Source organism: Cololabis saira, chromosome 13 (genome assembly GCF_033807715.1).
Source record: "Cololabis saira isolate AMF1-May2022 chromosome 13, fColSai1.1, whole genome shotgun sequence".
Classification (NCBI taxonomy): Eukaryota; Metazoa; Chordata; class Actinopteri; order Beloniformes; family Belonidae; genus Cololabis; species Cololabis saira.
Window position 1 is genome coordinate 33,964,322 of NC_084599.1, and position 26,225 is coordinate 33,990,546.

The 26,225-nt window shown below is 38.6% G+C and overlaps 1 protein-coding gene across 1 annotated transcript in view; it reads left to right on the top strand.

The window, feature by feature from the left end:
• raver2 (ribonucleoprotein, PTB-binding 2) overlaps window positions 1-26,225 on the top strand; it is a 128,998-nt gene that overhangs the window by 20,893 nt on the left and 81,880 nt on the right. Inside the window, exon 3 of the mRNA XM_061738722.1 lies at window positions 6,964-7,030. Coding sequence (XP_061594706.1) covers window positions 6,964-7,030 — 67 coding nt within the window. The remainder of the gene's footprint in view (window positions 1-6,963; window positions 7,031-26,225) is intronic.

Here is a 26,225-nt window from a genome sequence, read left to right on the forward strand (position 1 = left end):
TTTAACGATCATCAAAGTGCTGCTTTCAGCAGGTATGTAAGCCTCACAGACAGGAGAAGCTGTGGATATACCGCTGTAGTGGCCCATCTAAATATGTTCGAAACATTAAAGGGGGCACAGTTCACGACCCAGATGTCATCCTGATGCACAGTAATCTCTTAAAGCACGTCGTTGAGCCTGAAATGGTCACATTTTCTCCCACTTTCTGTGTTTGCAAACCAGAAAGTAAATGGGATTTGTGTCATGAAGCATTCTGAAACACCTTTTATCAACTCATTTTCCCAAGCATTAGTGGAATGTTTTATCTTGCTCTGCAGCCACGGGGCACTGAATTATTGCTTGATGGCACAAGCAATTTTGAGGGACTATGGAGCCGGCAGGTGTGAAGATAATCATCATCTGTTTTGAGTGGTTGTACCGACTACATGTGGCCTGATCCTACATGTGGCATCGCCAGGTGCCAGATCAGGCTGCTGTCACATTCCTTATGAAACCCATCCTTTCAGCGCTGTTTGCGTTAATGTTTCACTGAAGTGTTCACCGACTGAAGCACGCAATGAAATGGGCTGTGGGCCTTCCAGCCAAATCTGTGATATTGACTAGACTTGCTTGAAATGCCAACTTTTTAATATTTTTGAGCCTGCAGGCGGACTGTTACGGTATAAAATGAACAGAATGACATGCTTGTGGCTATATTGCAAATGTTCATGTTTGCCTCTGCAGAAGATCAAAAGGTCAACTTTTGTTAAACTTATGTAGACTTTTTCAAAATCTGAATATTTCATAATTTAGTATGGTTTTGGTTTTAACCTTCTATGTTCATATAACATAAAAATGTAATATCATGGTAAACAGTGCCATCCAACAAAAGTAGATGCTGTACAGTTGGTAACTCGGTATCTTCAAAAGCTTTAATTTTACTGGTGACTATTAAACTACAATTTGCTGATACTGACATGTCTGTGGGCATTAAACTTTTCTTCCTACTCAAAAAGTGCTATATTAAAGGAGCTTGAGGCCGGATTGTGGCAAGATTTATGAAAAAAATCCGTATACATTTTAAGTTTTCTAGTAATAATGTCAGATGAAGCGTTCCAAACCCAAAAGAATGAGCCCTCTAGTGTATCTCTCCTTTGCCTTGAACAGGCTGTGTGCTGCAAAATGCGCTGCAATTCCGGGCCGGAATTTCCCACGCTGTCCTGCGGATGTGACATCACATGGCGCTGCATGTGCGTTCTCCCCGTTCTCCCGTGCCGGCTTCACTGTTGGCTGCAGTACCCCCGACTGCCGTTGTGGCGAAGGGTGGCGCTAGAGAGTCTCATTTCTTAAAAGGAGCCTCAAGCTCCTTTTAATTTTACTGGTGACTATTAAACTAGAATTTGCTGATACTGACGTGTGTGTGGGCATTAAACTTTTCTTCTTACTGAAAAGGTGCTATATTAAAAAGCCAGCCCCTTCGCATCCACCCATAGTCCCTATCAATGATAAAATATTTCTGTCTAACTTTATAAGACTAACAAAAGAGTCACTTGTGGTGATTCTCTTTTGCATGTCCTTTGTTTAACACACTTGTTGTCAAAACAGATAAATAGATTGCTTTCTTGTCTCTTAAGCTTAGCTGTTTTCAAACACTCAAGTATGTTTTGAGAGTAAAGCTGTGAAAAGGCTGAATCAGGTAACGTCAGAATAAGCATTATTGAATTTAGTATAAAGAAAAGAGAAATGGAAAAGACAGTAGAGTGAGATCAATACAGTGAAAAATGCAGCCCAGTGATGCTCAGATGAGAGGAAATATTGTTTAAGCTTCTAAAAGTAGTGTGTAAATGCCTTCATAGAGCAACACCAAGAGATGTAATGTAACAACGCTTTGCTGTCAAGTACCGTTGTAACTAATGCAAGGAATGAAATGCTTGAAAAATTTAAAGTTTTTGAGATTTTCTTGAACATGTCTGATCTCGTATCTCCCTCATTACTCACACAGGCAGTACTTGTTTTTTTTCTCCCACCAGTCCATTATTTTTATCAGTTAAAATAAAATTACTGGATCAGCTACAAACCATGCTTTTACTTTTGTTTCTAATTTATCTATTCATTTATTTTCCTATAGAAATGTCTCCCATATTAAAGCTGCATAAAATAGATGAATATGTAACAAAAAACCAAAGCAAAGCACCTTTCCACCTTTGTTTGTGCCTTCTTTTCCCTCAGATGTGCTGGTTTTGTGGGTGAATAGTCTCTGCGTGGGCTGCCTTGTGTGGGCTTGGTTCATATGAAACATGCTCTGCTCTCCGAGTGGACCAAGCAGTGGTTTAAGGTGTTACTAAAACAGTAATATTCACAAATTAGAAAACCAAATCAGACATTCTTTTATTTTCTTTTAGAAAAGTTGGAGTGGAAATGTTTTCTGTGAAGTATCTGCTTGAATGAACTCCCAGAAATGTCAAACCCACTTTCGTTCACATTCGAGCATTGTAGGACCATGAATTTGTACATTACCTTAACACAAAGTTCACCTCTTTGTTTTCATCTTCGAATGCAAGCACACAACCTGCCCTCCATTAGTTGGCGGTGGAAATATATGGGACGCATTTACTGACATTAAAGAGCAACTGAAATGCTAATCAATTCTGTAAAACTGTTGCCACATTTTTGATGTTGTTCATGTTCAGCAAAACTCATAAAACAAATGTATCTGTCATAAATCAGCTCGTCAAAAATTATAGATTTTTCTGTGTCACATTTTCTGCTCAGTATTTCATTCGTTGGTTCTAGTGTTTTTGGAGGATTTAGCAAATTAATCCAGAAGTTGACTTTGTTATACTGGCAGTTTGGAGGAAATTTTGCTCAGAGCTTTACTGTTATGGCAGCTGAGTAGGGGTGGGCAAAAATAACGATATGGCAATATATTGCAATACTTTGCCAGCCGATTTGCTATTCAAAAATTAGATTTTTTTTCTTCAATAATATTGTTAAGGTTAATTTCATATTGTGTAAATAATATGAAAAACATATGCAGTATGTTGTAACTTTAGCTTGTATGGTTAAAATAAAACGGCATGGATAATTTGAATTACGTTGTTTTGACTCAGTTTAATTATTACTATAATCTGATGTATGTGCAACTCGGATTTTAAGATGATTAATGCCTTTTACAGTTTTCAGCAAACTATCTACAACTTCACAATATATCACAGTATCGTATCGTGATGTGTATCATGAGGTCCTTGGCAATACCTAACCGTACAGCTGAGTGACTCATATTAGCAGCTTTCTAAAGCTCACTTGTGGTGTTGCTAGTAGATTTGTGTTTTCTGGTATTTCCCTTGTCCTTCATTTTTTGCCTTGGCGTTATTGCATAATTTCTTTTTGTTATTTTTTTTTGTAGTATTAGATGTTGACTTGACTGTAGTTGGATCATCTTAGTCGTTACTTTTCCATACCCCAATATTTTTTCCTCCTACTTTATTGAAATAATACAAAGATGAGCCTCTGTTGCGTTTAACGTTCTCATCTTCATCTTGGTAGTTTCTTGTCCGGTTTCCCTCGTTCTTCTGTATTGCGAGACCCATGAAGTGGCATTTCTAGGATCAAGGAAGTTTGTTTGGCGCACTTTTTAAAACTAATTCAAATGCCAATATTGTGAGCCGTGCATTAGTTGGTGTAATGAATCAATATTTTGGTCAACTAATAGTTTCTTTTTTTTGTACAATTGCTTAAACTGAAGTGGTTCTTGTATTACTCGTAAAACAAAAAAAATGTAAATGGCTAAACATGTTTAGAGCTTGCTAACAACTCTAAATACTATATACTTTTTCTAAAGTATAAGGGAAGTACTGGAAATAAACTGTCAATATACAGAAGGTCCATATACACACAGTTCCCCTGAAACCCTCTCAACCGTGCTCTTCCCAACCTCTCCCTTGGACCGTCTCCCTCCCTCCTCCTGCTGTCGAGGAAAGTCCTCGCTGGAGCCTGTGCACCTGAGCTGCAGTGCACAAGCACAAGGAAGTTACATTACTACGGAAACCCAAGGCATCAGAGAACAGATGTCTGAGACTAAAGCAGTACTGGAACAAACTGGCTTAACAGTATCTGGATGTACCGCTACAGTACTTTACGTGACTTGTAATATTTACTTAGACTTAGTGGGACCTGTTGTCCTCAAGCGTTTCCGTGGCGTGGAGGTCAGGGCCAGAGAGCTCGCCTGATAACTGCACAAAGATGTGTGTGTTTATTTTTGATATTGCTACCAGATTACTAGAGTAAAACCAAAACATAAACCAGAGACAAGCAAAAGTGAGATGAATACCTGTGAAAAAATACTTCTGACTCCACATGAAAACCCTTCAAATCCCGGAGCTCCCTCCACTGAAACATCTCCAATACTCACCAGCGTTTTATTTCTGGCATGGTCCTTTTTTTGGCTTGCTTCTCTGCAACAGTCTTCTGCTTACTTTGCTTAGACGTGTACAGTAAGAAATAGCTAACTCTACATGGGGCCTTTCAAACCTTTTACAAGGCTTCTCATCTAGTTTTCCTCAAGCGGTGGCATACAAATGTTTATATAAAGCACATAGCTGGAGAGGAGGTATGGATCGTGTGCAAATCTGTGATGGACATTTAGCAAACACGCCCCCTGGCTAGGGCTGGGCGATATATCGATATATCGATTTTAATATATATCGATATATTTTCAAACGCGATATGGTACGACGAGACAATATCGTTTATATCGAAAATGTTTATTTTTTTTTAATGATTTTGATATAGCTTATTTTGTGACAAATTGACTTGAATGTTTTATTTGAGATTTGCACAAATGTTTTGTTATTTGCACAACTGTCAACCTCAGTGGAAAAGTCTGCCTGTTACTGTCTACATTGTATTAATTGCAGTGTATTTTAATTTAATTGTTATGCAGGAAAGGGATATTAGTTTTATTTTATTCAAGAAGCATTTTTATTCTATATATGCAGGCAGTTTATTTTTATTTCATTTGTTTTATACATTTTGATATTGTGCAGACCTCTGTTAATAAAGGAACCTGTGCGACATTTGGCACGAGGCTTTGTATTAAAACGGACTGTTTTTTTTAAGGGTTTGCCTCAGGAAAAAATGAAGCTAACAGAGATGCTATGCTATAATGCTTTGGAGGAAACCCCAATTATATCACAGAAAAAATATCGATATATATCGAGTATCGCCATTCAGCTAGAAAATATCGAGATATGACTTTTGGTCCATATCGCCCAGCCCTAACCCTGGCTCTGATTGGAGGAGCTACAACGGGAATGGTGCAAACTTGTAAACTGCATTGAGCTAAGGGTGGTACCAAAGGAGCGGATTTTTTTCTCAAATTAGTTTAGTTTATGAAATATCAGAAAGATATGATATATGATAATTCAGGTAATATACAAAAATAAACTCGCCACCTGCAACTTAAACTCTGCTACTTCCATTGCTCCATGTTTGCATTGCCCTGGACTTTGCACCGTTGACCTTTGCTGAAGAATGTTCAAGAAGTCCAAAAAGGTGTACCGCCAATGCTCAAATGAGTTTGTGGGGAGGAAGCCAGTCCCAATAGTTTTCTTGGCTGTGGTCAGACCAGCCAGACAAATTTCCTCTGTCTTTCTTTCATACACGTTTGAGAGTCATACATAAGAAATAAATTCAGCTCCGTAGGGAGCTGAATTTCAGTCAAGTCTGATAGTCTGTGTTATTGTTTTCCTCAAAAGATGGACCTTGGGGCAGTCCCACATTATATGCATAATGGTCCCGTTTATATTTTATGAGCAAAAAATACAACATAGGTGCAGCGCTTGTCCCATTAAGTGTCTCTGGCTCTGGGAGTAGGGAATGCTCTTTGGGATATCTTCATATGAATAACTGATGACACTAGCATTTGCTAGGACCACATTAGAGGATCAGTTATTAGAAAAGGTATTTGAGATAACAGAGGTTCTTTTTTGTGTCATGTTTTAATGATGCACTTGATTTAAGCATCAGTTTAGAAGAATTAACTCCAATTTGGTTTGTCTATATATATATATATATATATATATATATATATATATATATATATATATATATATATATATATATATATATATATATATATATATTTGTGCAATTGAGGGAAGTTCTTAATGAGCTTTCCCGCTGTGGGCCAGACTTACAACCTGACGGTCGCTAACTCGCTAACCATGACCAAATCTTAATTTATTACTAAAAAAAAAGAAAAACAATGTGTTAAAACATGAGGTGTTATCTGGAAAATCTGAGACTCTGAAGGGTCTAGAAACAGGAATTCACTCAAGTATTTGAGAGATTCAATCTGTATTTGTTGAAAATTAGTTTCATGTTATTACTACAAAATGTGGTTTTCAATGTGCAGGAATGCAAGCGAGCAAAGCCCTTGAATTGTTTTGTTTAATCCGCTCCAACATATGGAATCCATTTGTTTAACTTTCTACGTCTGTTCAAATACCAGTTTTTTGGCGTCTTGCAATGCACTTTTTCTTGTTTTTCTCCTGTTCCCTCCTTCAATTTTGACAAACTTTTTAACCAAACCAAACAAAAAGAGTCCATGAAATTATGTTCATGTGCTCATGTGGCAGATGGAATTCCTCACACGATGCCATCACATCCCAACGTATAATAGGATTTGATCTACCGAGCATAAAACTAAATTAAATTCACGTCCCCTCTAGTGTACAACGAAGTTTCTGATCACGTTAACACGTCTCAGTGGAATCCCAAACCCATCTGCTGGTTAAGTTGATGAAAAGGGAAGAGGTGTGTCTGATGTTAACAACACCTTATCAGCTGTTTGTTGGCAGCATCAAGCTAAAGTTCAAAGAATTATACGCAGGATTGAACTAGCTGAACAACTGTTTGAATGTCTAGATATTCTAATCTACTGTACATCTTTTGATTAAAGTGTCTCTTGCTTTCTCATCATAGGAAGTCCATGAAATTCTGAAGGAATATGAGCTGAAGTACTGCTTCGTGGACCGCAACAAAGGCACAGGTAAAACCCCACATCCAAACAGATATGTACACACGGGCAAATACACAGTAATACAGAGATGAACCTAATTGGATTTAATGCTGTTACTCTGTAATTTTTTATTGTCACAGCTAAAGAACCTTTCAGACTAGATTTGTTACATTAATTGCGTGATCAGTCTGTTGAAGTGACAGTATGGTGTCATTAGGCTTTAGGCCTCGCACGACAAACGTGACAAAGGGAGCCACAGTGGATGAGTGATACTTGCCATTTGTGTAAATTTAGACCACACAAGAAGTGTGACATAAAATAAAGACTAACTGAAGCTATTGGAGACCATGGAGTACAGGGGTAATATTAAGGTTAGGTGCTTAGGTGCTGCATTTTAACAGCATAGTTGAAACATCAAAATCCCGATTATTTCAAACTATTGTCCACTAGTCTTTAAAGTATGTTGCATTTACGGTGGCCGAGACCCGCCATTGCTGAAAATAAAAGTAACGCTGCCAACAGAAACAAACGCTGCTGCAAATTAAATAAACTCTGCAAATAAAAAGAAACGCCGCTGCAAATAAAAGAAACGCTGCAAATATAAAGAAACAACGCTGCAAATAAAAAAAAACGACGCAAATAAAAAAGCCACAACGGAAGTGAATTACCGGGGACTATTTTTGCTGATGCACCGGTGTTTTTTTTACAGTACGTGAGAGGAGAAGTCCCTGACCACCACACACAGCTTCAACTTCACATTCATCCAAATAACTATTGTTACCCACAGTTTAGATTGTTCTTGGCATTATTATTAATGATAAAAACAACAAAAACAACAATACCTCTCACATAAAAACACCGGTGCATCGGCAAAAACAGTCCCCGGTAATTCACTTCCGTTGTGGCTTTTTTATTTGCTTCGTTTTTTATTTTATTTGCAGCAGGGTTTCTATTTGTTTGCAGCGTTTATTTAATTTGCAGCAGCGTTTGTTTCTGTTTGCAGCGTTACTTTTATTTTCAGCAATGGCGGGTCGTATGCATTCAATCAATTCAACATAAAAATGTTAAAGGTCCATTGTAAATTCAACTTACGAGCTAAATAAAATTTCAGGCTAAATAATAATAATAAAAAAAAAAAAAAAAGCTTTAGGCAAATGGTGGTAGAGCTGCTCAAATAAATGTTTTTCTCCAGAAATGCTAGTCTGACCTCTACTACCTGGGAGCCATTCACGTATGGCTAAGTAGAGTTTACGCCTGAACTGCATGTCTTTCAGAAGTTTATTTGTATAGCACAATTCAACACAAGGTAATTCAAAGTGCTTTACATCAACATTAAAAGCGGAAAGACACAATTAAACAGTAAATAACAAATAAAATGATAAGAAAAGAGGTAAAATAATAAAAAGCACAAGTTGTTAAAAAGTAAGGGCAGTAGAGTACAGCAGGTACTACGTTTCTATACGGTCAAAATGTACAAAGACTAGACTAGACAGCGTTTAGGGCATGATGACATCTGCTTGTGATTGTCGAAGGCCAGAATTAAAAACACGATTAACATCTGATGAATTGCACAGCCTTACTTGATAATCCTGCATAAATGTTGATAACTAATTTGCTCACAATCTTAGGCTGCAGCAACTGCATAGGTTTTGCTTTAACTAGATGTTTAAATTCCTCATTTTATTTTATTATTCTTTATCCTTCTTGTCGTAAACAAAGGGGCTCTAAATTTATACCGGTGATTGAAGTACTATCAACAATTTACGCTCACAGCCAGAATTCGTGGTTGTCTGGCCTTTTGACACCACTTGATCTCCATAGTTTGGGTTTATATTGTCAGACCATGAAAACACACCTCTTTCAACTTGCTCAGTAGCACAGACCCCTGAAGTGATGACCAAAGAGAGCTGAAATATCCTGTGTTTGAACCTCCAGTCGGATACGATCAGGGGAAGTGTGGAAGAATATAGACGTAAACATGGCTTTGGCCAAAGGAAAAGTAAAATAAACCCGAAAAATACAACAAAGCTATTTGTGTCTGCACTGATTTGTATTATTAGATATGTTTAAAGTAGTTCAATAGTAATAATCTCAGTGTGGTGTTAACAAGAGCAAATGCTTAAACATTGTTTAATATACCTGAAAAGTCACTGCTTCCTAATTAATTTTTAAACTGATTTTCCTTTTATACATTTTTTTTCCTGTTAAAAATAACAACCAGTTAAAGTGATTTTGATTTATGACTTAGTCAATGTAGGTTACAAAATATGGAATAATAATAAAAAAATGAATTTATTTTATTTTGTCACTGATTTTAATATTTCATTTGGTTTTTAGTATTTGGTTACAAATAAGTGTATGTTTAACCACATTATCTGAAGCCAAAATTTAGCGTTAGACCAGTCAAACACCAGTCAAATTCCTACCTTAATGTCCTGTCAGTTTCGCTTTAGACATGTCTTTATTTGCAGTTTTACATCAGTCCAAAATAAACTTGAATTATTTGTTTTATTACTAGCCCTAAAGCTGTCTGGTGACTGTTTATTCAAAAGTTCTCCATATTGACTTTCTAGCATCGTTGGACGCTCATTAGTCTGGAAATACAAGAAGGCTTAAACACACATGAACATGTGGCCCCTGGTCCCAGAGTGCATCCAATCTTACATAGTTCCTATATTTAGTCCACGCAGCCCGCCAAGCACCTGAAACTGAACACTTTTCGAAAGTACCGGAGAGATGTAAACAGCTGCGATATCAAAGCACCTGTCTGTCGCAAAAGGTTAATAATGTTTGAGAGCAAATGAGAGCCTGATGAAAGGCGGGCCCTCGTCCGACCAGCAGCCGTGGTGATCGGCTAATTATGCTGCTACCGTAGCAGTAAGTGCTGAGCTGGCTGGAGTGAAATAAGGAAGAAATGTATTTGTTTAAAATAAAAACATTTTTTTTCTTGATACACCCTTAGTGCTTTTACCTGGAGTAGTCTTTCTTGTATTTTCTCTACTTTTGCTTTCTTTCTTGCCATCATTCCTCATTTTAAAATGGCAGCCCTTACAACGTGTCACTTCTTCTCATGAATTAACACCCATATACAGGACTGTCTCAGAAAATTAGAATATTGTGATAAAGTCCTTTTATTTTCTGTAATGCCAAAATGTCATACATTCTGGATTCATTACAAATCAACTGAAATATTACAAGCCTTTTATTATTTTAATATTGCTGATCATGGCTTACAGATTAAGAAAACTCAAATATCATATCTCAAAAAATTAGAATATTCTGGGAATCTTAATCTTAAACTGCAAGTCATAATCAGCAATATTAAAATAATAAGAAGCTTGCAATATTTCAGTTGATTTGTAATGAATCCAGAATGTATGACATTTTTGTTTTTTTTAATTGCATTACAGAAAATAAAGAACTTTATCACAATATTCTAATTTTCTGAGACAGTCCTGTATATATATTTTATCTCTAGCTCTCTTCATCTGTTAAGAGCCAATTGTTTTAGTTTCAATGGCTTGATTCTGTAGTTTAGTGATTTAATCTGATAACGTTTAGGTCCCCAAGTTGTAGCTTTTTGAATTCAAATTGGTAATGCTTTAGAACACATCAACATACAGTTGTGAGAAAGAAGAGTACACTTCAAGAGCAATAAAAAACGAGCGGACTAGCGAGTCCAGCAACAAGACTACAGTACATACATACAACATGAACATAAACCATAATCACAACATAAAAGGCTAAAACCATATCTATTTATTTAGGAGGGTTATAGCAGTAAATATAAAACTATGTTTAAAACGTTTCATTTTGGTACTCTATATCTGCGTCCTGACTGAAGTAGCTCGAAGTGGTCGTGTAGTGGATTTAAAAAAAAAAAAAAAAAAAAATCACAAGCAACAATGGTGCAGTAATGTTCGTCAAACCAACAAAACTAAAGTACACTGTCTGACCGGATTGCAAAGTGCTACACAAAATTAAACACTGCAAGAACACATCAAAGACACCCAGTGCCAACTGTGAAGCACGGCGGCGGTTGGGTGATGGTCTGGGTTTGATCTACCGCCACAGGATCTGTTATTATGTTGTCCAGAGAAGTATCCTAGTCAATCATGAGCCTGTTTTTTCTACAACTAAATCTTGTCTTGAAACCCTCTAGGCCAGGGGTAGGGGACCCTGGTCCTAGAGGGCCGTAGTCCTGCATGTTTTGGATATCTCCTTGCATCAACACACCTGATTCTAGTTGATTATCGTCATCAGGTCTGCACACGTGTGTTAGAGACACAGTCCTTTGTATCAGGGTGTAAAGAAGCAGGGAAACATCTGAAACATGCAGGACTGCAGCTCTCTAGGACCAGGGTTCCCTACCCCTGCTCCAAGCAATCAGAATATCTATTAAATCACAGCAAAAAAAACATAATCAAGCTGTTGGAAAGGCCCAGACATCAATGTAACGTAAATATATTCAACCCTATTGAAAATATGATACTTCAAATGTCAACAGAAACCTCTTTTTGTAGAACAGTAGCTCATCATGCTTTTCTAGACAATAAATTAAATGTATTAACGCAAACACTACTTTCATACACTACTTCTGTGTTTTCACTTGGTTCTTGTAAATAAGTAAATAAAATTAGGTGAAGTACAACCTGTATATTGTTGCTGTTACCCTGAGGTTGACTTACAATTGAAAGAATTGAGGTTTAAATTTAAAGACGGTGTCTTTCTTTTGTCAGGTTAGTGCAACACTTCTTTTTATCTTTTCAATTATTTTTCCAGGTAATGATGTCATAAGTGTCTGACTAACATCCAGAGCTTTGGGAGTTTTCAAGGCTATTTTAAACTCTTATACATAAACTATGAGCTGCATCATGTGTGGCAACAAGATATCCTTACAGCACGTTTTAGATGTTATCTAACTTTATTGATAATTTGCAGAGTACGAGTTCAGAGACAACAGTTTGTGTCTAACCACAAGTACAAAAAGCCAAAAAGTGCAATGTGATATATAAAGTATAGACGGGACAAGAAATGAAAATGTGTCCCAGCTTCAGACTTCCTGACGTCCACAATGAGCTCTTTGGTCTTCTTGGTGTTGACAGCCAGGTTGTTTTCAGTGCACCACGATGTCAGGTGCTGGACTTCCTCCCTGTAGGTCGTCTCATCGTTGTCATCTGCAAACTTGACTACGATGTTGGAGCCATGTGCAGTTGTGGGCAAAGAGGTCAGACAGGAGAGGGCTTAGCACCGATCCCTGTGGTGCGCCAGTGTTCAGGGTGATGCTTGAGAATGTGTGATTATCTAACCTGACAGACTGACATCTGTTGGTTAGGAAGTCCAGAATGCAGATGCAGAGAAGGGTATTGATGCCCAGTTGACTGAGTTTGGTGACCAGTTTTGAGCGGATGATGGTGTTGAATGCTGAGCTAGAGTCAATGACTGCAGTCAAAATTCGGGTTATTGCTAATATTCCGGTTACTGAAACATTCTGAATATTCCGTTTACATGCGTGAGCAAACAGGGTTATCCCTGTTTACATGGTAATTAATCATTCGGGATATCCCGATCAAACCAGCAACTCGCGGAGAACGTGATGACGCATTTAGCGCCATTTCCGCTTCTTCTTCCTGTATCCAAATTCAAAACAAATGCTGCTTCGCGCAACTTTTCGCTCACCTTCTTGTAGTCTTGCTATCCCGGTACTTTCTACCGTCTACAAATGCCAAAATGTTCATATCCTTCATTACATTTATGAAGTGATTAGTCTCCTCCTCACTCCAAAAGTGTGGCGTGGTCTTGCGTTTCTCCGTGTTTATAAGAACTTCCTGGACTCAAAAGACCAGGATTCTTGCGAACAGAGCATGCGCAGAAAACAAATTCATGTTCCGTTTGATGGGGATATCCCATTTGGTGTTTACATGACCCAATATTCGGGTTTTAAAAGGAGTAACCCAGGGGTCATATTCAGGTTTTTAAAAACCAGAATATGAGCAAATTCGGGTTATTCAAAGGGGTTATTGGTGTTTACATGGCCGTGCAAATTCGGGTTATTGCCAATATTCAGGTTTTAAAAGGGTTATTGAGTGCATGTAAACGCAGTCAATGAACAGCATTCTCACATTGGTGTTGCTATTGTCAAGGTGGGCCAGGGCAGAGTGAAGTGCAGAAGAGTTGGCATCCTCTGTGCTCCTGTTCTGACGGTAGGCGTCTTGGAAGGGCTCCAGTGGGGGCGTAAGCAGGTCTTGAAGTCTGCCAGGACCAGCCTCTCAAAGCACTTTTTGATAATGGGGGTGATTGCAACTGGACGGAAGTCGTTAAGGCTTGTTGTAGTGGAGTGTTTTGGCACCGGTACGATGGTGCTTAGATTTTTGGCACAAACTATTGAGCCAAAATAAGTCTTTGCAATAAGCCTTTGTTGCACTCAAAGCTTTAACTGTACAAAGATGAAAACCTAGAAGTGGAGGGATTTCTAACTGTTTCGGCTGCAGATTGTTGAAAGTCACAATAGTCATGTTTTAAAATTCTTCTTATTGCTAATTTAATTTGACAAGTTTGTTTTTTAAGCACCTGTATTGCTACAGATGGATACCCTATGCCTAATTTTTTTTTTCCAATTTAATCAGTTAACTGTACAGATAGACACTTTACTCTGCTTTCAAGTTTACTTCTGCTTTCTTTGCACATGAAAATAGTGAAATGAAACTCTGTGTATCTATTTTTCTTGAAACAATTTTTTTAAATTAAGAATAGTTGTAAATTGTGAAGAAACAGACCGGATTCTTGGAACATCTGAAGATTCACAGCCCCAGCTGTACCTCATGAAACAGTGACACGTTTTCTTCTTATTTATCGTCCTATAAACTGTGGTCGGGCAGGGCAGGTCACATCTCTTTGTGTTTATTTTCTTCAGTTGAGCTTCCACAGGAACAGTTAAACATACTCACCGTGCTCATTAACTCTCTCTTGTTGAAATAACTACAAATAGGGGTATTTAGGTCGGGATGCAGCCTCAGCAGAGGCGAGTAGGCTGTTTCCTGAGCTGCTGTTGGTGTGAGCAGGCTTGTGTGTATGCATATTTGTTGAGGGATCCCTTAACTGCCTCACTTGGAGGTGGTGGAAGATTGATTTCAAGCCCACTTTGCCTTTTCACTTGTTGTGCAAATGTGTGCCCGTATGTGTTGACGGATTGAATTTTTTTTTTTGCTTTGATCCAGTAACAGCCCGGCTTGTCGCCCCTAAACACACACTTCCATCCATCCTCAGCCGGTAGTTTTGTTCATGTGCACTTGTGGTGGTGGATTGTATTCATGCATGTGTGCATTAGATCTGTGTGAATCTTAACACATTTTTCCTCTTTGTTTTATTTGGAAAGAGGTGGTGTGTGTGTGTGTGTGTGTACGCGTGTGTTTGCTGTGAACTTGCCAGCCGCAGGATCGGTTTCACGGCAGCTGTATAACATCACCCCGACCAAGTGTTTATAGTCTGACTCACCCTCTCCTATTTCCCCCCCTCCTGTCTCGTCTTTTCACCTTTTCTGTCTATCTAACTTGAAATGAAATTCAAATCTCTGTTTGTTCAAGCAAACAAGTGCAAAAGAGAGCTGCATTTGAACTATCTAATGCAGGGACACAAATGAAAACCTTTTGTCTCTGTGGAGTTCAAATTATGGCCTTGCTTTTCACTAAAAGTGGAACATTGTCCAAACATTTTTCTCTTTTAAAAAACTGATTAATTATTCTTTAGAAAATATGTGTATGAGGAGTGACTTCAGTATTTACAAGGGACAAGTGTGAGTGTGTGTGTGTATTTACTGTTCAATGTTTATAAGGACGTCTGTGTTTGTGGGTCTCAGGTATGTAAGAATGCAGTATAAGACAAATATTTAGTTTTAAGCCTCATTAATGCTATAAATTTTATTTTATATTTTACGAGGAAGTAGGGCTGTGCGATTAATCGATTTTAAATCTAAATTTATTAATCAAGACGATGTTAAAAAAAGAAAATCGGAAAATCGATTTTCCTTTTTTGCAGCTGGCTGCATTACAGACAGAGCTCGTCTAGTCATCTTTGTTTGGTCAAGAAAATTGTAAATGTTGTCACTTTATTAACTCAAGGAGGATTTACAGTATCTTTCAATTGCACCTCATTCCCAATAGGGAAATTTGTTTGCTATTTTTCTTTAAAAATAAAGATAAAATATTTGAAACAATTTATTCCATTGTCTTTTGTAGTTTTACCAAAAAAATATTCAGAGAAAAAAAATCGGGATTTTATTTTTGTCCAAAATCGCCCAGCCCTACGAGGAAGTTAATATTTCCTCCTACTCCTATACGAACAGGAAATTTGATGCACCGAGGTTGCTTTTAATTTTCGTTTTTTTTTTTTGTTAGTTACATGGTTTGCATGTGAGGCGTTGAGGGAGCATCCGTCTATTGTGCCACCCAGCAACACCAGTGAAGCGTGCACGTATCAGAAACACCACCGTTTTTACTTCTGTGCTGCTGAGCACGTCTGTGTATGGGAGCATCAGCCGTGCTTCCCAGGCTTTCTTTGTGTTTATTGTGTTTATAAGCATTAGCAAACAAGCATGCGTGACTAATTGAGTGGTGGCCCCTTTTCAAAACTGTAACATAATGCCCGTGTGTATGTTGCACTATCACAAAAAAACAATTTCCTGCAGATGGAGGGAAATTGTCATATCTGATTTGTATTGTGGAAGTGAAGCATTTAGGGGACGAATGCTGGTTTTAGACACCTATCACTGGCCCAGTTCTGGTTTCAGTAACCCTTCAATAAACTTTGTTACCGTTTTATCTTACTTTTACAACTCTTTTACAATTATAGACAGTTGGTGTTGGACACAAGGGGCTGGAGTTTACTGCGGGAACACACTGCAAAGCAAACTCGTCTTATATCGTTGCTGAGCTCTCAGCAGAACACTCTCCACGAATGGGCTCAGTAACTCGCTCATCTATCTTGCAGCGTGTATATGGCTTTGATATAGTGTGTGTGCAGCTGTAACAAAGGAGGTGATCAACAAGTCAGAGGGTTCATTTGCCCCTGCGGTTGAACTTGAGAAATGTTGCATTTTTTATGATCTGGAATGATGTGCCTATAAGTCACCGTGCACGGCTGACAAACTTTCATTACCTTCAGACTGGGCGCACTTGACAAATTTGCAGCCATGGTGAAATTAATGTAACAGATTATTTTGCTAACAGATACAATATTAAAATGCAAATTCGAGACAATAATATCAAGAATTGAGTTTGCCACCTATTTCACAGCTGTTTCTAGTTGCATTTGCCTAAAATGTTGATTTTGAATTATTTTTCCTTTTTTTCATCGGCTTTTTGTTTCTAATATAATAACAGTAAGATGTTTATCTTTTAAAAAGGTTGAGAGTTTTTCTTTAAACATAGTTTTTTTTTTTTTTTTTTTATACTTTATTAATGAAAATGTTTCCCTGGGGTTTATTTATTGTATTAATTGTAAAGCATAACAATATCTGAAAGATTCGAAGCAGAAATGATGACCCGGTGGTTTCTCTGCAGGTCAACTGGAGCCTGCAGTCATTTGTCATTGTTATCTGGACACATCATTTGTGGTATTTAGGAACCTCATAGGTCAAGCAGGTAAAACTGGACCATGAATTGCATCTTTTGCCCGGGCAGCAGAATAATGTCTTTTTGATTTGATGTGTAAAAGGATTTTTATAATTCTAGTGAAATTGAGATTTATTCCCAGAGCTGAGAGTATCACAGATGCAGGTACAGGAACACAGTGAAGCATGCAGAGCACTCACTGCTCAGATGGTCTCATGGGAATCTAGAGACTCTGTTTTTAAACATGTGTTAGTGTAAAAAGAGAAGTAGTGAGAGACCCTTTTCCGTGGGATTTTCCCCCCTAAACTGTTTATTTTTCACATCTTTAAGGTATGACACAAGTGATTTGGAGTGTGTGTGTGTGTGTGTGTGTGTCCTTCAAGAAATCCTGCAGAGCTGTGGCTTAAAATATTTGTTAATTATTAATATTGAGCACTAAAATGCTTGGCTGCTTTAACATACGTCATAACCTCAACTAAAGACTTATTTCTTATATTGGTAAGTCTCTCTACCCTTAGTTACTGTTGCTAACTCGGACAATGGCACTACCTGAGTGAAAAACTTATGTCTTATGTTTTAAACATATATTTCGGACACAAAAGGACCCTGTTTCATATTCAAATGGGACTTAAATATTCCACGGAGGATTATGTGTACATTTGTACGTAATCTAAAAATGGATACGGCAGATCAGATGGTTAAATTGGAGGCGAGAGTTTGCACGTCACGGTGCAAACTGGCGAAGCCTCATTTTATTGTCATCACAATCACAGATGTCAACATCCATGCACAGTAAGATTAAATCAACATACTTTTATTTAGTTTCACTTGGAAAGGCATAACTTCAGATCAGCTATTGGCTATCTAGCACTGGATTTCAAGTTATAAATGTGTCTGGTGCTTGATAGCTTCATTATCTGAAGTAAAAGTACGACAGAGGTGATTAACATGAATTGTTGTACAAGCTCCCGAGCTCATCCAAGGCTAAATCAGCCTTGCCACATAATGATTGCAATTAAAATAACATTTGATAATGTTAGCAGAGTGAAAAGCATTGTTGCTTGGCGTTACCCTGGAATAAATGTGGACATCCTTGTTGATCCTCTGGATGTTAAGTTGACTGCTTAGTCCAAAGTGGAGATTTAGCTTGTTATGTTTGGATTTAGGAAATGGAAAAAGATGTTGCCCATCCTCTCAGAATACCTGGAGTTGGTATTACACACATTGTTAGGATTTTTGTGGCATAAACGCTGTAACATGGATTAGGGCTGGGCGATATGGACCAAAAGTCATATCTCGATATTTTCTAGCTGAATGGCGATACTCGATATATATCTCGATATTTTTTCTGTGCCATAATTGGGGTTTCCCCCAAAGCATTATAGCATAGCATCTCTGTTAGCTTCATTTTTTCTGAGGCAAACCCTTAAAAAAACAGTCAGTTTAATACAAAGCCTCGTGCCAAATGTCACACAGGTTCCTTTATTAACAGAGGTCGGCACAATATCAAAATGTATAAAACAAATGAAATAAAAATAAACTGCCTGCATATATAGAATAAAAATGCTTCTTGAATAAAATAAAACTGATATCCCTTTCCTGCATAACAATTAAATTAAAATACCCTGTGCAATTAATACAATCTGTAGACAGTAGCAGGCAGACTTTTCCACTGAGGTTGACAGTTGTGCAAATAACAAAACATTTGTGCAAATCTCAAATAAAACATTCAAGTCAATTCGTCACAAAATAAGCTATATCAAAATTATAAAAAAAAAAAAAAAAAAAAAAAATTAAATCGATATAAACGATATTGTCTCGTACCATATCGCGTTTGAAAATATATCGATATATATTAAAATCTCGATATATCGCCCAGCCCTAACATGGATAAGAGCTCAGTGCTTTTCTACGGCACAGATGTCTGATAATGTGTTTGAATGAATATAACCTGCAATAAAAACAGAGTTTTTTTTCCCCACACTGCAATGTTGGGTTACTTTTCATGAGACATAAAGACAAATACCTGAAAAACTTAATATTGACTGTCAGTGATCAAACCAAGATTCTTATATTTGTGAAGAGGATGTAAAGGATGAGGGGGATATTTGTCTCTTGATAAGATACCTGACATCAGACCTTCTCTGCAGAGAAGTGCAGATGATTATCTGTCATTTTTACATGATTTATCTTTTGTAGGTGTAATTACTCTGACCTTACTGTTAGTCACTTTCATACAGGTGTGAATTAAAGTACCTTCTCCTGGGAGATTGGAGCTCATTATACCAAAGATGGTGATTTCTGAGTGAGTTGGAGCTGGACTTCATGGTAGCTGAAGCAACAGAGATCAGAGGATAAAATGGTGGTCGTCTGTCTGATGATGGTGTTTTTGTCACCGTTTGTGTGATACCTCCTTCGGCTCCTCCCCCGACCTCCTGACTAATGGAAATGTGTTGCTTGGAGCAGCTTTGGCACGAACGGTCTGCACGTCCATGACCAAATCAGTTCACAGAGCCAGCCTTACGCCATTGGACTTATTAGGTCATAGCGACGAGAGTGTTTATGCCACTGCACACGTCTATGTTGGTGTGAGCGTGTTCAGATGTGTCCCACTGTGTGCTTCTGTGTCTCCATTTGTGGATTTCCTTTGGCTTCTGTTCCTCGGCTAATGATGTTTTTTATTTTTTTGTCCCCCCACTTCAATCCTCACTCTTCCAATGCCAGCAACACCACCGATGCTTACTCCGTCATTCCTCTTGTTTTTTTTCTAGTCTCCACTGTGTTGTAGCTAAGAGAGCCGGCCGTGTATCCTCATCTTTGCCTCATACTGCATCATGCTGCCTCCAGTGTCACCAACTCTTCCTCCCCTTGTTTTCCATCTTCCATGAGTCATTTCCGCACTATTTGCAAACTGGAAGCACTTAAGCAACAGCTTGTTAGCCAGCTGGAATTCAAATAGTTAAGACTCCATCGTGATTGGTTTTCATGCTTGCATTTATGTCTGGTCTGGTGGGATTATCATCTCTTGATAAAAATCTCAGTTGGTTGCAAATTTGGCATGTTCACAGTCTAGATTGTATTGTTTTATTTCCGCACTGGGCTTCCATATAGTTCAAATCAACTGTCACAAATGGATTTTGATAATGGATGAGTGTTTTCACTACTAAGTTGGTCAGTGTGCATACTGTATAGATACATGTATACTTGAACAGAACCAGAGAAGCCCAATTCATAGCCTAATCAGTTTAAATTATATCTTATTTTGTGCGTCTGTCTAAAATGATTTTCAATCCACTGTGATTTCTACGCTCCTGGGCAGTGATTTGCCATCACTTTTAATCAGCTAATTATTGCTTACAACCGCAACTAATTTGTGGCTGCAAATCAGCCTAAACAAAAAGAAAATACTCCTCAAAGACATGCTTTACTACTTTAACATCATATAGAAAACAGTTTCAGGCATGTTGTCATGGTATCGGGTACCTGCGGCTAAAACAATGGCAGACAGACTGTCAAAATGGCAGACAGGCGGCTCGGAAGTTGCACGGATGCACACAAAGATATGCAGTATATGTACCCAGAAACGGAACGATAAAGTTGCCTGTTGTCTGTTAGGAATCTCCATCCATCCATCCATCCATCCATCCATCCATCCATCCATCCATCCATCCATCCATCCATCCGGAATGGGCGATATTTTACAGTTCACGATATACCGTCAAAAAAATTCCCCACGGTAAGAATTTGTCATCTCGCGATAAAAACTTCCCGTTGATGACGTTTTTGTGTAACAAACATGGCGGAAGGCGGATCTGAGAGTCAGGAGCTCGTTGTTAAACGAGGCTCCAGCTCCATTATCTGGAATTGGTTTGGATTTATAAAGAGACAAGGAGCAAACTTCATCTATTATGTGCAGAGTCTGCAAAAACAGAAGGAAATGGTTGTTACATTTTGATATAACGTTTGACTATTACGAAAAAAAATTGCAATAGTATCTAATTTGTGGCATGTTCCAACCACAGGTTAATTTGCACATTTGATTTATATTAGAAGAGGTCATCACTGATAGGATTTTATTTTCAGTGAACTTTTATTTATTTGTCCTGTTTCTTTATTTATCAGGTTGTATTTTTTTCTACTTTGGGATTTTATAAGCTAAGAAAACTTGAAGGACAATGGTACTTTTGCTGTTTTCACTGTTATCCCACTGTTTAAACTTTAAGCCATACAGTTTGAATAAATGTTGAATCTGTTCTTACATTTCAAACTTGTTTCATTTGAGTCATTACAGTTTTGCAGTACAGGTGTACTAAATTAATTGGTTTTTATTAATTCAATTTAATTGGTGTAGTTTAGTAGCATTTAGTATTCTTTTCGAGCAAAGACTGAATGTGGTGATAGATTTATTGTTAAAAAGGTGGAGTTGAATTGGTATTTTTTTATCGTCATTTTTATCGTTATTGGGATAAATGCCAGAAATGATTGTGATAAATGTTTTAGTCCATACCATCCATCCATCCATCCATGCATCCGTCCGTCCATCCATCCATCCATCCATCCATCCATCCATCCATCCATCCATCCATCCATCCATGCATCCAGCTGTGACCCAGCCGCTTCCACATGACACCACCAGAGGTATGTATAGTGATTGGGCTGTGGAACCGGGGATCGGGAAACACAATGGTAACGGTTATCCTGGGAATCCCTGCTTTTCAATGGGGGCCTTTGTGTCTGTTGCTGCTCTGTCCAGTAATGAAGACAGCACATGCTGGCAAAACGCTCATTGGTCTCTTGCTTTGTGTGATTACGTGCTTGTGTGTGATGGCGTGGCTCGAATACAAAAAAAAAAAACAGATTGAGAGATGAGAGGGGACTCGGTATGACTTCCTCTGGAACAGTAAAAAACCATCAGTCCATCCTGCCATCTTCTTTAAGTCTTTTGTTGACATTCATAATTTCATCCTCTTGCCTTATACTTTCCACTACCCCACACAAAGAATTATATCCATCTGTTGGGTTGCCATTGGTTCCTGTTTTTCTCTGGTAATAAAGTTGATGGAAAGGCGCATTTAGTTTAAAAGTAGCAACAACCAATGTGACATTTGAAGAAAAGCCTGTGGCTCAGTGCCTGAGCTTTGTTCAGCTGTCCAATAAGCGTTGGAATCATTACACGACAACTGTGGTTTTATTGGCCCCGGATAGAAAACATTTATTATTCTAACACCTAGATGTAAAATATTGCCTGATGTAATTTAAAGTAAATTATACAAATATATTTATCTTTTCTACGAAACCCATAGACTTTTTAAGACTGGAAAAGAATGTTGGTGGTGGCTATTACCTGGTACATCTCAGTCTTAAACCAAAAATAGTCCAAAGTATGTTATGTGCAATGTTACTGACCGTTTGCTGCAGTCACAAACAGCTTAATGTAGCTAAATGTGTGCTTGCAGCTAGCTGCTTGTCTAAACGTTATCAGTTCAGTCCGATCAACTACTTTATAGGCAATCCTTTGTATGCAAGATGTTATTAAGGTGTGTTGGGCCCTCAAGAACCTGGAAGGGGGGACATTGTTTTTCATGTACTGTAGGTCGGAGTTCCAGTATGACAAATAATGTATTGAAGAGCTGCAAAATAACATTTATAGTTGTAGCCTTCATGCCATCCATGTGCCACACCTGTGTATCACACAGGCAACTCACTACTGGCCTTATTATGTGACCATGTTTCTACAGTTGGCCCGCAGGAACAAGCCAAAGCCCCAAATCCTGGCTTTGCAGTGGCTCAGGTGTGATTTCATGGCCACTTAAGTTTAGCTATTCTTGGAAGGTCTTTAGGTGGAGGAAATTGTAGCCACTAAGAATCCATATATTACAGACCAGGCCTGAAACATGTAACAAAGTCACAAAATCGCATATTTAGGGCCCGAGCACTGACGGTGCAAAGGCCCTATTGTATCTGTAGGAATTTTTTTTTTCTCATTATTTTTATTTTTACAACGAAATGAGGGCCTTTTTGCCCCCCTAAACGTGCCCCAAAAGTCACCAAATTTTGCATGCAAGCCAGGCCTGGCGAAAAATGTGATATTAAATGGTTTGTATTAATGGGCGTGGCCTAATGGCTCTACAGCGCCTCCTAGAAAACTTCGTGCCTCAAGCCCCACAATACGGTTTGACGTACATGCACGAAAATCGGTGCACACCTGTATCATGTCGCAACTTAAAGAAAAGTCTCTTGGCGTCATGGCCGAAACCAAACAGGAAGTCAGCCATTTTGAATTAATCGTGTAATTTTGGCGCAATTTATGCCATTTCTTCGGCTGTTTCCTCGCCCGAACCGTAACGTGCACCCAGGTGTGTTATACATCAAAATGTGCGTCTTGATCCTGCGACGACGGGCCTTACTTTTCTTAGTCAAAAGCGTTACCGTGGCGACGATATACGCCAAAAAGCACGCCCCCCCCTTCATCTGATTGGTCCATATTTGATATCCTAACACCAGTTCCTAACACCAGCCCAGTAACAATTTCATGCTAAGAGTCAATGAAACTCTTTTTCTGTTTTATTTTATTTTTCTTTCACTTTTTGTTCTCGCCCTCCTGTCCTGTGTGACAGCGAATGTACCTAATTGCTTCCCTGGGAAGCAGCTTCTCTCTGCCCTCCATTCTCCTCCACTGTTCTTCCATATCTGTCACCATCTGCCCATCTGTCTACGTCTGAATCACTAAATGGAAATTGGCTCTGGCCACTCAAATGTGATGTGGCTGTTATGTGATTGCGAAGACACATTTGAGACACAGTTATTTGACTTTTTTGAGGCTTTTCTTAGCCAAATGAGCCATAGTTATCTAACAGAGCGACTACCTCTGTATGCACACATCCACACGCTTAAAAAAATCCAAGACACCATGTTTGGCACCCAGAGAGAAGAGGATGAACATGATGTGAATCCGATGGTTCTGTTTTCATTGCCAGCAGCACTATTAGTCCCTTTTCTTATCTCATTTTTGTTTATCAAATTTACTACTAAGTGGCTGCCAAAACAGTTAATGTAATGTTCTCAATTTCAAATTTGTCAAAAAAAAAAATACACTTCATCCACAGTGGCTGCTGGTCTTTTTTTTTTTTTAAATCCCCTATTTTTTATTTTTTTTTGTGGATGATGAATGCTTGAAACGCACACGTTTGACAGGATGTTGAATCTCTGCAGCCGGGGCTCAAATTTGTTCCATCCATTCCCGCTTCAGACCTGATTATTGGTATTTTCTCACACTTGAAGAATTTCCCCCATTGCTCCCATTCAATTATCTCCCTGCAACAGCCTACCAGGTCGAGGACAATGAAATAGACCATTTTAAAAGTCTTCCATTATGTTGCTGACCTTTTTTAAAAGCGAAAATAAATTGAGGGAGAGCAGCCACTGAGGTCTTTATTCGTATAAATCTCCATAAAATGACAGCTGCCTGCGAGTTGATGTCTTGTCAGAGGTTAATATTTAACATATTTTTATTTAGGAATTTAACTTTTTTTTTGTCAAACTTTTTTTCCTTTTTAAAAAAAAAAAGTAATATCTTGATTGTGGCAATAGCTTGTACTTTGAGACATTATTCGGATTTAAAGGGACCTAATAAGCTCGTAGCGAGGTAGTTTGGCCCACACCATGAAAGAGATGTAACACAATAGTTTAAAACAAAAGTGCCTTAAGGATTCCCCAGTATCGCTCATTATTTTATGATTTGTAAACTTTCCAATATGTTAATTTGGTAATATACTGTATTGTGATATTAAAAAGGAGATTAAGAATTTCAAAACTATTACTTAAAGGGGACCTTTAAAGGGAAAGTTCGGTTTTTTACAACTTGGACCTTATTTCTGGCATTTTTTATGGTCGTATACTCACCCAGGCAAGTTTGGTGTCATTTGGAGTCCTTCGGAAGAGTTTTGTGCGAACCGCTTCTCCATATAATGGTAGCGAATGGGGGCACAGCGGGACACATACGATGCAGCGTCTAAATAACACATGATTGCCGCGAAACTCTTCATTTCTTTTATGAATCACTAGATCTGCTTCCAGGACCTGTTGTCTACATCCGGGGCTGTGTGTGTAACAAATAAATCAGTTTGTAAACAAGACCTCTGAACTCACGACGTCATCTCTGTACGCGCACTCTGTCCTCCGTTCAGTGAGCTCTTCAGCCGTATACTCTGGCTCAAAACGGTAAGGACGTCCATCATATTCAAAGTCGTCGTCCACAACCTCAGAATTTGACAAATATTCAGGCATGTTTCAAATAACTAACAGTAAACTAACAGTAGTGAACTCCAGCTGTACGCAGAGCTGGGTCTGGGATGCGCGCACAGAGATGACGTCATGAGTTCAGAGGTCTTGTTTACAAACTGATTTATTTGTTACACACACAGCCCCGGATGTAGACAACAGGTCCTAGAAGCAGATCTAGTGATTCATAAAAGAAATGAACGAGTTTCGCGGCAATCATGTGTTATTTAGACGCTGCATCGTCTGTGTCCCGCTGTGCCCCGTTCACTACCGTTATATGGAGAAGCGGCTCGCACAAAACTCCTAATATCTTCCGAAGGACTCCAAATGACACCAAACTTGCCGGGGTGAGTATACGACCATAAAAAATGCCAGAAATAAGGTCCAGGTTGTAAAAAAACGAACTTTCCCTTTTAAGTAATGGTCTCCCCTCAGCCTGCCAACTCAGAGGAGGAAAGCAACTAAATTCTGCAGTGTCTGTACAGCTGCCCAGATGAGCCATCCAGTGTGATATGGCTTCTACGAGCCGTTCAGATTCTGCTCCTGCCGTGACGTCACGACAGGAGCGATGCGTGAAACCACGGCCACAACTAACTCCGCCGGCCGGAGCTTCCGCCATTTTTTTGTAGCGGTGTATCGCGTCAGGCAGCCAATCAGCACAGAGCCTCATTATCATAGCCCCGCCCACTCAGAATCCCACATAGAGAAGGAGGTTAGAAACAGGGAAGATAAAGACTTGGCTCAGAGGTTGAATTTCTAATTTATTTAGCAAAAACAATCAAAAGCTTGTTTTTAAGACATTCAAGGCCTGTTTAAAATAGGTATTAGATGCCATAATAGGTCCCCTTTAAATAGGTTAATTCCACAAAGACACAATACCCCCTTCCCCGTCTGTGCTTTAACAAAGTATCGCGTGTAAAATGATCGAGGGATCGGCTTGATCCGTAATATTTACTTTAGTGACGAGTACACAACATTTAACTAACCAGCATAAGAAGAGCATCTCTGTAACCAAGGCAACAACACATTAACTGCCACTCAAAAAATTCTATGTTACTGTGGCAATGTTAGTATTTATGACAACACACTGTTGCACAGTCTGAAGATATTTCTTTTCCTCGTCTTTGGGATCCATGACCTGCGACAAGTCTGTCTCGTCACTTCACACCATCAATGCTGAATAAATGCTAAACCTACATTAAAATTACTACCTGACGTAGCAGGGCTGGCCTAAGTTCTGCCATGGTTGCCGACAGGTTGCTAAGCAATGGAGGGAGCTGTGTTCACCGAGTCCCAAGTTAAGTGACAAAGACCTATCTGACCATGGTGGTTGAAAA